Genomic DNA, 13056 nt, shown 5'->3' on the forward strand with positions numbered 1-13056 from the left:
CATCATGCACTTTTAGCATCATGCATATGGTATTTTTGCATTTTCCAAAAGTATAACTTTTATTAAGTTTAGAAGAACACTTACCTGATTTAGTTTAGGTAAGTCCTTTGCATTTCTGGCTTTGGATTTATTCTCTTGACTCCAGATTTTAAGGCAATTTTTATTTTCTTGAGAATTCTTCTTTCCTATTACAATCAATTATCCAAAACACAGTAAGGAAATGTTTATCTGATTATGGTCCAAATACAATTCCCCTAATAGTCATGGTGTTGTTGGTAAAGATAATGAACAGCATACCTTTTTCTGTTTTCAAACTCACATTAACAAATCCCTCTTCAACTCCATGTTTGTTCCTTCCTTCTACAGCAACAACTAATAAAAGAATGAATATATAAGCACTCTTTTTTCAAAGTGTGATGGTACAGTAGCCTAATTTACAGTCAAGACTCTCTTAAGTAAAACTCAATTCCTGATGACTACATGAACTTGACCTTTTTTGTTTGCTATTGTTGTTTACAGCAACATAATTGATCATTGCATCCTTTTCAATGCTTTTCAATCACCCAAAGTATTCTAAAGCCTGGGGATTCTTGGTGGTCCAAATATTGATCAGGCCTGAGCCTGGTTTGCTTTCTCAAGATCAACCAAGTTGATCTATGCCAAGTGCTGGCAGGTTTTCCAAGACAAAATACTTGTGTTTTCAAGAGTTGACTTCCCTATTTTGTGGAAGAATTCTAATAAAAAATCTGAAATAAGAAAAATCTTTGGTAGAAGGCATCAACTACAACTCTGTACTAGAATTAGATACTAAAAGGAAAGAACCTATTTTTATTGATCGCTGACCCAAAGCCATCACTAGTTTGTAACAAACAAGGCAATTGAACGTATCAATTGCAGAAGATGGACCTGCATTTACGGTAGTATCTCCCACTATTGAATAGTTATGATTAATATTTCCAGTTTCACATTCTTCCTCTACCTTAATTATTTCACTAGTTCTCTATAAACTGTATTTTAAGCAATTTGGGAAGATACTCTACTTTAGTAGGGAAGAGTGTTTGTTTTTGTATATTTATGTTCATATTTATCTATGTTTATATACCATTTTATTAAACATGATTGATGTTTAAACTACCAAATGATAATATGGAATACTGATCTTGACATGAACATTATTTTAATTTACCATTATCTTCTCAACAAAAAATTCTCAACAAAAGAGCCAGCTTGGTCTAGTGGTTAAGGCACCAAGCTAGAAAGCAGGAGACTGTGAGTTCAAGTCCTGCCTTAAGCCATGATAGCCAGCTGGGTGACCTTGGGCCACTCTCTTTCAGCCCAACCCATTACACAGGATTGTTGTGGGGAAAATAGGAGGAGCAAGGTGGCTGGGTATGTTTGTTGCCTTGAGTTACTTGTAAAAAACAATAAAGGTGAGATGCAAATAAATAAATACAAAATATATTGATCCAATTTGTGAAACCAGTCTTTAGATCTATCATGAGCTACAGGTTTAGAAACAAATATTCTAATATTTGTTGGTAAGCCATCTATTTGTACGTGGAATTCACAAATTTGCTTACTGAATCTGTAGTTGTAAGACTCTGAAAATGCAACATTTAAAAGACATCTTGATAAACGATTGTTCTCCTCTCTCTAGACAAGCTGTTTTTTCTTTTGAAGATAAGAGAGAGACTTTACAAAATTATCAATATGATTTAGTCAGGAACAAGAAAACTAACATGTCTTTCTACCCTGTGTACACTCTGGTGTAATGTCTTCAAAGAAGTACTGAGTTGCTTCAAATGCTGAATCTGGCTCTTCTGGATCAGAAGATGGATCTGTACAAACAAGTATAAGAAATCATCAACAATTTTCATATTTTACACAAACACCCTCTATATCTATTGTTTATAGCTGGAATACTACACAGATAGTACTCCAGTTACGAAGGCAGTTGGGACCAGAATTTCTACCACCAAACGATGCGGTCGTAAAGCATGAAATCACTTGACTGCATCGCTTAGCAATGGCAATCCCTGCAGCCCCTCTTACCATCACCTAAAATGGTATAGGGCACAGGTCTGCAACCCGTGGCTCCGGAGCCGCATGCGGCTCTTTCAGCCGTCTCCTGCGGCTCCCAGTCCTCTGCCATGTGCAGTCCCCCAAAAAAAAGTGGGACTAAAAAAGTTCAATCAATTCAAATATGCAGGGTAGGTGCATATCTCGTCTTGGCTCCACTCTTCAGTCAAACCCTGTTCTGCACATGTGCGCATGTACGCGCATGCACACACATTTTTTGCGGCTCCCAGTTTTTCCTTTTGTGAGGGAACCGGTTCTGAGTGGCTCTTTCACTGTTTCAGGTTGCTGACCTCTGGTATAGGATTTCACATGAAAGGTATTATCTACAAATTATCCCATGGTTACATACCTGGCAAAACATGCATTTTATAAAGTAGTTTCAGTTTCTCAGTAAGATCTCCATGACATGCTGCACCTAGGAGAAATTGAGTCATTGTAGTAATCTTAAATATATTCATCAACTAAGTATCATCAATTTAACATAAAATATGCTCTTCTTGAAATAGTTAACATCACCGATACTTGCTTCTAGATAGTTGAATCTGTTAAACTTAATACCCTTGTACAAAACTCAGTATAGCTTTTTAAAATCTTTTGAAGCCCAGCAAATCACAACTTTACTCATTCAAATGACATGGCCTTACACTCTACCATTCCCAGCCAAAAGCTAGACTTAAAAGTACAGCTTCAGACAACATTACTTTTTCCATCCTTTTGTACACTAACCAGACGTTATCTCCCCTTCTGTAAGTATTGAATGGTGGTATTTTGCCACCATATCTGGGTAGAATACAGTCATCAGCAAAATCCAGATGGGTTTTCTCTCCTTGCCTGGTGAGATTTCATTGCAAGGAGATGGATTTTGCTCAGTGTCAAAATCTACAATTGTATTATTATGAAGATGTAGTATCTTACTTATCTGGAGTAACTAATAACATCTTTTTATCTCACTATAACATAGGCCTATCTGTAAACCTTTGATCTTACAGAAAAATAAAATACATTGGATCAACTGGGCAGTATATATTCAGCTGATTACTTGTCCCTTTACAATTGCTATATAGACCAATTCGAATATAGATTACCGTAATTCTGGGATTTAAGGTCAGTTTCAATATTTTCTGTTCTTTAATTGAATCCTGTCTTCATAAAGAAGAATAAATTTTGAGATGGTCTGTACACATATAATCAGTGATGATTTTAAATGAATTGTGCAGTCAAAGCCAAAACAATCAACATTAACTTAGATATATCACCTAATCTCAGAAAGGGGGGTGTATTTCTACTAATAGATTACAAATAGGAGAATTTGAAGGACAGAATATTAACCAGCTATAAACAATGGCAAAAAATACAAATATACACATAACCTTTTATAATGCAAATCTGTCTCATAAATGATTGCATGCCAAGACAATAATCTTATAGTTAATGGTGATAAAAAAGAGAACCAAATGCCATTAGATAAGCAGTTTCGTTCTTACTAAGTCCAGAAACAAATTCTCGGAAGTTAATTAAGGAATCGCCATTTTCATCCAGCAATCTGAACAAGCGTGCAGCTAGAACATCAGAATGAGTTCCACATGCCCAAGGAAAGAGAAGAGTAAACATCCCTTTGAACTGCTCAAAATCTATGCGGTACTGTTCCAAATAAGGCAAGCTTGGATCATGACGGTCAGTGGCATTGCTGGTGCCTCCCCAGTAGCAGCTAGTGAGATGTTCTGCCTGAGAAGAATAATAAGGCATGTGAAATTATTATAAATAATAATATTATAAAATATTGTTATAGTTATTTCAGCAACATCTATCACTGTCTATGCAGTTTAAAAACATCTTAATATAAAAATGTTTTTCATACTGCCTGATTGTTATAAGCAAGTTCTAGTTATAATATTGTTCATTGTGTTAACAGTTCTTGGAAGTAAACATAGACACAGAAATATAACAAACTCCATCCAGAAACGTTTCTACCTACACATTTATTTATTTATTTATTTATTTATTTGTTTTATATACCGCCCTTCTCCCGAAGGACTCGGGGCGGTGTACAGAGCAAGGTAAGTATACAGTAAAGCAATAGTAAAACAAGTGAAACCCCAAAATCTATCAGGCCAGGCCGGCTTGCTGGAATAGGTAGGTTTTTAAGTCACGCCAGAAGGTGCGAAGGTCGGGGGCCATCCGGATTTCGGCTGGCAAGCAGTTCCAAAGGGTTGGCGCACTCACCGAGAATGCTCTCCCCCTGGGGGTCACCAGCCGGCATTCTCTGACCGGTGGCACCCTGAGGAGGCCCTCTCTGTGGGAGCGCACAGGACGGAGGGGTGTTGACGCTGGCAGTAGGTGCTCCCGTAGGTAATCCGGACTCAAGCCATGTAGGGCTTTGTATGTCATCACTAGCACCTTGAATTTCACTTGGAAGGCAACTGGAAGCCAGTGCAGCTCACGGAGGAGAGGTATAATATGGGAGTATTGGGAAGCCCCCAAAAGTGTTCGTGCAGCTGCACTCTGTACCAGCTGAAGCTTCCGAGTGGTTCTCAAGGGCAGCCCCATGTAAAGAGCGTTGCAGTAGTCAAGACGAGAGGTCACAAGTGCATGGGTGACTGTACGCAAGGCATCCAGGTCCAGATAGGGTCGTAGCTGGCGCACCAGGCGAACCCGAGTGAAAGGCCTATCGTCACAGGCCTTTCTGTTATTGAGTTCCAAAACTGTGGCCTCCTAGTCACTTCATACACCTGGGACAAGGAATAATTTAGAAGCCCAAGTTACCTAGCATTAAAATGTTGGTCTGGAATGAAAAAATCCAAGTTCAAATCCTTATCTAAGTATGGAACTCACTGGATCACTTTGTACCTATTACTTATCTCTTAATCTACTTGATCTCACGGGGATGTTACTATGAAAACACACTGAAGGAAAGTCCACTATGTTTATTTATTTTATTTATTTATTTAAGAAAATGTATATGGCTACCCAACTCATTCTCAGTGACTCCAGATAGCTTTACAAAGATGTTTCCTAGAAACCCTACCGGAGTGGTTAGTATATACGTGTAAACAACAAATCTTGAGTTTCTGTTTATAGATTATATTTATATCTGCCTTTTTAAGCAGACAGAGAAAAATGCCATTTGTCTCAGATATATTTATATTATTATTTGATATTTGATTTAAAAGAAAGCTGACTCTGCAAGTCCAGTGAATATTCTGGATACAATTTACTCCGTAACTTCAAATGTGGTTTTACAGCAAGCGTGCAGCTATGATAATTTTTCAGGGTGAAAACAATTAATTGGGGTCCCTTTTTGTTGACTATGATCACAAAAAGATTGTCTACACAGCAATAGTCACATTTATTATCCTGATGAGCATTTCACTCATTTTAAAGTGTAATTTAAATACCATATCCTGGTACATTAAGGGGAAACGAAAAAGTTCTGCTTTATAAATTAAACATTTTTTCGGCAGCACATTTTGGTCTCTTTAATTATTTTAGTGAAATTAGTAAGAAACAGGCAGTGCAGTATCTGCTATAAATAACATAGATACAAGACAGCTATTTGAAGGTTACCTTGAAAAGGGCATAGAGTTCTTCCAGCTCATCTATTGTAAATGAAGTTTCAGTTACTATGGTTCGTACCTTTAAAATATAAAAGGAGACACTTTAAACACATGTACTTATCTTTAATATTTAAATTCAAAGAACAAAACTCCCAAGAACTTACCACATTTCGTTTGGTAGTATCTTCTAGGGTTTGAATTACCTTCAACCTTTGTTTGAATCTCATTTGTTCAATCAAATCTGCTCTAATGGTGCCAAATTTCTAAAAGAAAAAAAATAACAGTCATTCTCCTTGCAAAATTTAAGAAACAAAATTCACTTAGACATTGCCTAAATATACTACCTAATATATGAATAAAGGTATGACTAAGTGTAAAATCAGGGGTTATATCTTCTTTTTTAAAATAGCAGATTGAAATACATATTCTGACATGACAGAAAAATAATCATATAAAAAAGGACAGTACTAAGGTCATATATCTAAGAAAAAATTAATTATGCAGAATTTCAATATATTTTAAATATTTCAGTCCTAAAAGCATCTCTGCATAACCCAGAGATCACAATGTTTTCTACTCCTTTTCTTCAACTAGAAAGAGTGGAGCAAGGATAAAAGAGGCCAGTATTTCAACATGTTGCAGGTGCAGAAATCTCTACCACAGGTTCAGGTTAGGCAGTAGATCTCTTGGATCTCTACTATTTCTTCTAAATGAGTGAATAAGAGAGCACAAAAAGCCACAAAAATATACACTGCAATATTATTACTATTCTTCTGGGTATGACTTCCATAAGGATAAGATATGAAAGAAGGACGAGCTCAACAATTCATTTTTTGATGTAAATCTATCACACATTTAAAGCCAGCAATGCATAGATTCCATACTAAATATAGTCAGAAAATAATTAGAGCCCTATATATGCTCCTCTGTGCTATTGTGCCTCTTTAATGTCATGGAAACTGGACTTCCATTCATTTTCCATCATACATGGAAAATCCTCATTGCTGTTGCGCTTCTATTTATGTATTAATTGGGACAAGCCAGTTGTCAGAGAGCCAGTTTGGTGTACTGGTTAAGGCACCAGGCTAGAAAGCTGAATTCAAGTCCTGTTTTATCAAGAACGCCCACTGGGTGACTTTGGACAGTCACTCTCAGCCCAATCCACTCATGGGTCTGTTGCTGTGGGGAAAATGGGAGGAGGAAGATATGTTGGATATGTTTTGTTAAAATAATAATGGTGGGATATAAATAAATAAAAACAAATAAACCCTGCAATCACTGCCAATTCAATCCTATATTCAGGAATGCATGCTATTAATTTCAAGAGTGATTTCATCCAGATAAGGGGATTTAGAATCTATATACTACTAAACTCTCCTTTTTGTTTGTCTGTTTGTAGCCTTCCATTAACCCAAACAACACATCATAACACACAAATTTTTGAATTAAAGTATCTCAAATCTACCAATTTAAAGTATGCATATAAAATCTGGGTGCATTATTCCCACATAATTGAAATTTTAAGAATCTTTACAGCAGTTGTATTTTCAAAGTTGTGGCTACTGAAGCATTGGCATAACTAAGGAAATTGTGATTTTCAACACTCCCTGCTAGCTGCCTACAAAAAAAAATGGGGGGGAACAGGAAACTGGAAGCCATTCCCGCTACCCACTGCTTTTTTGCCCACCCATGGTCATTCTGTTTATATCTTCAGGTAAGGAAATACCTCTAAAAGGTTATGGATTGTCTACATATAATTAAAAAATAATTCCTGCTCTTCCTGTGCTGCGCAGCTTTCCCAACTTCATGTGTTGGAAATAGAGAAAAGGTCTCAGAATTTCTAACCAGACTAGACAATAGCCATGAAATTCTAACAATCTTGGAGGACAAAGGATTAGGGAGGAAAGGACTAGAATCTGACAAGTCATTTGGTTGGTGGGTGTGTCTTTTTCCTATTCATGTTTAATTACCAATATGTTCATGAAATTACCTCATAGGAAGTTCTGATGAGCCTAAATATGTCTACTTCAGGATAAGGCCCTATGTCATCACTCAATAGTGAATGAAGATGAGGAATTGGTGGCAAGGTGCTGTCCTTATTAGTCACACTGTCTAAATATCTAGAGGTGGCAAGAAAAAAACAATATACCACATTTTAATTCAAGTGTAAAAGTACATGATATTCCACAATTTCTCCTACATTTATTCACATAGGCATACTGCAAAAAGTTAGAAATACATTAGAATATTTATAAATATTAGAGCTCTTCTTCTAAGCAGTGCCCACTTGGCATTTGTTCTTGGATTTCCAAATAGCCTAGTTACTTTTCTGCAGTCTCTCATCTTCTTCCCATTATTATGTCATCAAGCAGTATTCACCACTTTCATTCAGATCTATTATATTTTCCTTTCTCTTAGTTTTAAAACAAATGCGTATCTAGTTTTCTTTGTCACTTCATGCGCATTTAATCCTCTCAATATTTCAAATCACAGTCTTCCATATGCCATGGTCAAAATGGGCCACAAATACAGGCTTCTATCACCCATCATGGATTTGTTCAACCAAAGCTTTCTCCAACACTTTGTAAAGAGATAGAGAAAGGGCCTTTGTCATATCTAATCACAATGTTCCCTGCTAACAAAAAGGACAGTACCAATTAGTTTGAAGTGATTTGGGCCAGGCTGACAACAATGGCCCAATTGTATTCTAAGTATGTCTGATCTGAACTAGGGATTTCCCTGCAAGCTAAATATTGTTGCCAGCATTCTATCATTTTGGAAATATATGCAGTGTATTGACACATACTCATGGTTCAAGAAGCAAAATATCAACAAATGTTTTATTTTTAGACAGTCACATGAAAAGTCACAACAGTTCTGAAGCTTAGTCTTTAGAACACACATTTAAATAGTTTTCTGGTTTAAACCATTCCAGAGTGATCCAAAGTTAGTTGAAACTTGAAACAAGTGTTATGGGCCTATGTGTGATTAAATCTACTAAATGCATCAGAAGCAGCAATTGTTTAAAGATAAAAAACATATTCATTTGAAGGAGATATTTGAGTTCTGCTCTGCATATATGAAATCCCAAGAAAACCTCTAGCAAAAGACTGGGCAAGACTTCTTTTTGGACCAGGAATGACCATGCTACACTAAAGGAATTACTTAACTCTGTAGAAAACTGCCTCTTATAATTAAATCAAATTACAAAGAATAAAAGAAAATAAACACTGAAGTAAAGTGGCTAGCAGAGACTAATTAGTAAGAAAGGACACTAAAAGCTCAAAGCCTCCACTTAACAGCTAAGCTTTCCTTGTGTTATATGAAAAGCTTCTGGCAATGCAAAATTTCTAATTTAAAGGTGTGTGGAGGGGTGACTTGCTCTGCATGTAATTGAATGGAAGGAAAATCTGCAATTCGAGTACTTACCTTCCCAACACAGTCATAGCTTCACCATCATCTTTACAGTTCAACAACTTCTCTACATTTGCGTCTAGCACAGCTAGTGCTAACTGGAATATCACCTTTATACCCTCATAGAAGAAACAATCTACCACCACAACAGCACTTTCAAAAGGCATTACACTGAGGAAGAGTGTGAGGAACCATGAAAGAGAGATGGTTGAGATGACTCCCAAATCCTGCATGCAGTCATAGAGTTGTGGGATATAATCTCGAGCTAATTCTTCAAACACACCTTGATCCACCAGAGCACCTGCAAGGCATAATCAGCATTTGATATGTGAAACTGGAATCAACACAATATGTATTCATGCCCATCTACTAAAATAAAGTACTGTAGAAGCATTTTCCATGTTGAATTGCATTGAGGTAGTCCACGTAGGTGTTTTTAATTTCGTCTGTCTCAGTCAACATGACCAATGGGAAGAATTGTGGAAACTACAGCCCAAATCATCTTGGGACATAAGGTTGTCTACTTATTAACTACTATTTTCTCATTCAGAAGAGAGACCTTTTTAAAAATATGCATACTTGCTGTCTGATTCACATAAATGTAAATAAAAATACTGTTATTATTAATAATAGCCTACTTAAATAATTGTTTTCCAATTTAAGTAACCAGGCAATCAACACAATTTTAGCAATGTCTGCAGTTTATAAAAAACATGGATTTCTTTTACACACTAGGAACAAAATACATATACTTTATATTTAGCTGTGATATGAAATAAGAAAGCATAAAAATATAACTTAGATAACTACCTACTTAATTAGCTCTAGTATCATGCCATATAATGGATTCAAACATCCAAATTTGCAACTCAAATTTAACTTTTTGATAGTTTTAAATAATTTCCCAATTATTAGCCTTTTACAAAGTCCTATTAACATACCAACAACTCTTGTGTTGTAGTAATCCGGCAGCATGCGCTCACATAAAGCCACCAGCAACCAAAATGCTTCCTCTTCCTTTGCATACAATAGCAAGACGGATGTAACAATATTCATGGCCTAGAAAATATTTAAGACACACAGTTATCTAATTTGACACATTTTTTGTAACAGATTCTGTCAAGCAGTAGATGTATAATGAGCAAGTTGGTATGATTTAAGAGTTCAAAAATATTTCCCATGAGACTTAAAACCAAAGAGTCTCCAACACTCATTCTCACAGGAAAATCACTGGAGGGATTAACTATAGTTTTAAAAGGCTAGAGGGGAATGATAAAACATGAATAGGAAAAATATTGTATTGATTGCACTGATATTACCTAGTGTTGTGAGCAAACAATCAAGCTCAGAGAGCACCATGGACTCCACAGATTTTATTTTCTTAGTGCCAGTTGTAAAGAACTAAATTATTCCAATGTTACTCTCTCTAACACGACAATTTTCAAGTATTGAGGGCCATTCATCAAAACAGGCAGTGGAGAAATGGGATGATAGTATCAGCAGGCTCAAGGGAACCAGACTAAAAATAAAATAATAATAAAATAAAATAATAAAATAAAATAAAAAATAAAATAAAATAATAAAATAAAATAATAAAATAAAATAGAATAAAATAATATAAAATAGATGATAGCTCCCAGAAACTGCCTCATGGAGACAAAGTGCATTCAGTAGTAACAGAATGTTAGGTATCGGTCAGAAAAGAAAATCAAAAAGGAGAGCAGATAATAAACATCACAAGACCCTTCTAGGAAAACACAGCTGACTGGAATCCTGAACAAGAGCTTCCTCCACTGGACAGGAAGATGCAAGCGATGTGCAGTGTTGGGATCCAAAGCAGGGAAAAGCACTTTCAATTCAGTGTGACCACCCCTTCCTAACTGCTCTTTAAAGAAGCTGAACATTTTGGGGGGCTCACACAATGCCCATATAGGTCCAAGAAAATATATCTTAGACTTAAGATGGTCTTAACATTTTAAAATGCTTTATGACAGAAATATTTCAGATCTGCTTTTATGAATAAGGTGACCCACTGGTTGCTCCCCACAATCTTCCTATAGATGTAATTTCTGTTTTAAAAAGTCTATTACCTGGATCACAAGATTACCAAGACTTTTTTATTACATAACTGATAGATACTGTCTAATAGTTCAGGGGACTGAAACATGCAGCCCTCTAAGTCATTTTCTGTAGCCTAAAATCATAGTTTGTGAGAGCTAAAGACCTGCCCAACATGACCAGGGACACCAGATTAAGCCACAGAAAATTATCCAAGAAGTTGAATAGCCTGGCTATGGCAGCTTACCAGTTCATCATTGCCCAACCCAGCAGGTGTCATAGCAACAGCTGGGCCTGGTTGACTGAAACATGCCCTTGGTGCACAAGACATCTCACAATAAACAGGGGCACTGCCTTGGAACTCTTGTTTGCCCTTTCACTTTGTAGTGGGTGCTAGACTCTTCAGGCAAAGGCAATAAGGAACTAAGGCTTGCTCAGGGATGTCTGACTGGAAGGTTGGGGTTCTCTTGAGGAACAGAAATAGGTGCATGAGCTCCTGGTGGAGTTTGGCCACCTCCTATGTGATCCTCTTTGCTGGGCAAGTAATAGGATAGATAGCCACAATCAAGCAGAGGCTCTTTGCTGGGCAAAGAAAGGAAAGAGGAAAGACCAGTCAGGCAAGGAGGGAAGAAAAGAAGAAAAAGACTTGAGGAAAATCTCTCTACTTAGCAACAATAGAAAAGAAAAAGAAAAAGAGACTTTGGACAGCTACAAGTGGGGAAGATTGTCTAGATTATATTATCCTACTTAAAGGTAAAGGTTCCCCCGCACATGCGTGCTAGTCGTTTCCGACTCTAGCGGCCAGGGCTCATCTCAGTTTCAAAGCCGAAGAGCCAGCGCTTGTCCGAGGACGTATCCGTGGTCATGTGGCTGGCATGACTAGACACTAAAGGCGCACGGAACGCTGTTACCTTCCCACCGTAGTGGTCCCTATTTTTCTACTTGCTTTTTTACGTGCTTTCGGACTGCTAGGTTGGCAGAAGCTGGGACGAGTAACAGACGCTCACTCTGTTACGCGGCACTCGGGATTCGACCCGCCAAACTGCCGACCTTCTGATCGACAAGCTCAGCGTCCTAACCCACTGAGCCACCGCGTCCCTTTTATTATCCTACTTATGACCTTGAAAAAAATAGTCAGAACAATAGTATTCTGGTTAATGAAAAATGCTACAGTTTCAGGAGCCAAAGTGATATGGCCTCTTTGCAGCTTTCACAGATAGATTTGTTTGTAAAACTAATGCATTTGCTACAGCTAGGTTTAATGGACCACCGTGAGAGCAAGATGGTGTAATGAAAGATTTAGGCTTTAGATGAGAATTGTGGAAACTCAGGTTCAAATTCACTCTCAGACCAGAAAACTTACTTTGGGCCAGTTATTCTTACCACAAATCACAAAACTACTTGGCAGATTGGAAAAAAAGATAGAAGACAGAATTGCAACTGAACAACTCTTTAGCTTAGGGAATAATGGGGTATTGATCAAAGAAAACTATATCTTTTAAATTTCCTACAGAATTTTATATCCATCTATTAAAAAGCTTTAGTGTTATAGCCCTCAAACTGAAGTACTAATCAAGCTAATGCAATACTTCTGAAGCTTTGTGTTTGAGACACTGGATCTAGATAAAGTCTCCAGGGAGACTAAGTTTAAATTTTCTGGAACCTCTTCCAGCAAACCTCAATGCAGCCCTTTTCATTGGAGAATTAAATCATTGTTAAAAACACTTTAATATCATGTATTTTGTTCTCTACAGGACTCCTTGAAAACTTGCAAAGTAACATACTACAAGATAGATGTATTATGCAGAGAAACAATGAAGCAATATGCAAAACATGAATGCACTTTTTTTCCTTTCATTAGTTTTCTCTAAGATCCATAGCACAGTCTGTTTTGAATACAAAGTATTTTGTATGCTATATACCAGACATGTCAAACACAAGGCCTGGGGGC

At 36.9% G+C, this 13056-nt stretch overlaps 1 protein-coding gene across 2 annotated transcripts in view; it reads right to left on the minus strand.

Moving 5' to 3' along the window:
* TBC1D9 (TBC1 domain family member 9) overlaps nucleotides 1-13056 on the minus strand; it is a 61696-nt gene that overhangs the window by 3141 nt on the left and 45499 nt on the right. Inside the window, exons 11-20 of one of the 2 annotated variants that reach the window (XM_083366958.1) lie at nucleotides 9989-10106; nucleotides 9063-9348; nucleotides 7624-7753; nucleotides 5798-5896; nucleotides 5644-5712; nucleotides 3564-3804; nucleotides 2429-2494; nucleotides 1752-1838; nucleotides 298-372; nucleotides 85-185 (exon numbers count right to left, since the gene is read on the minus strand). In XM_083366958.1, the coding sequence (XP_083223084.1) occupies nucleotides 85-185; nucleotides 298-372; nucleotides 1752-1838; nucleotides 2429-2494; nucleotides 3564-3804; nucleotides 5644-5712; nucleotides 5798-5896; nucleotides 7624-7753; nucleotides 9063-9348; nucleotides 9989-10106 (1272 nt within the window). Of the gene's footprint in view, nucleotides 1-84; nucleotides 186-297; nucleotides 373-1739; nucleotides 1839-2428; nucleotides 2495-3563; nucleotides 3805-5643; nucleotides 5713-5797; nucleotides 5897-7623; nucleotides 7754-9062; nucleotides 9349-9988; nucleotides 10107-13056 lie in introns of both variants that reach the window. The other variant, XM_083366957.1, reaches the window with a different exon arrangement.

The sequence above is a fragment of the Vipera ursinii genome, assembly GCF_947247035.1.
Source record: "Vipera ursinii genome assembly, chromosome: 7".
Classification (NCBI taxonomy): domain Eukaryota; kingdom Metazoa; phylum Chordata; class Lepidosauria; order Squamata; family Viperidae; genus Vipera; species Vipera ursinii.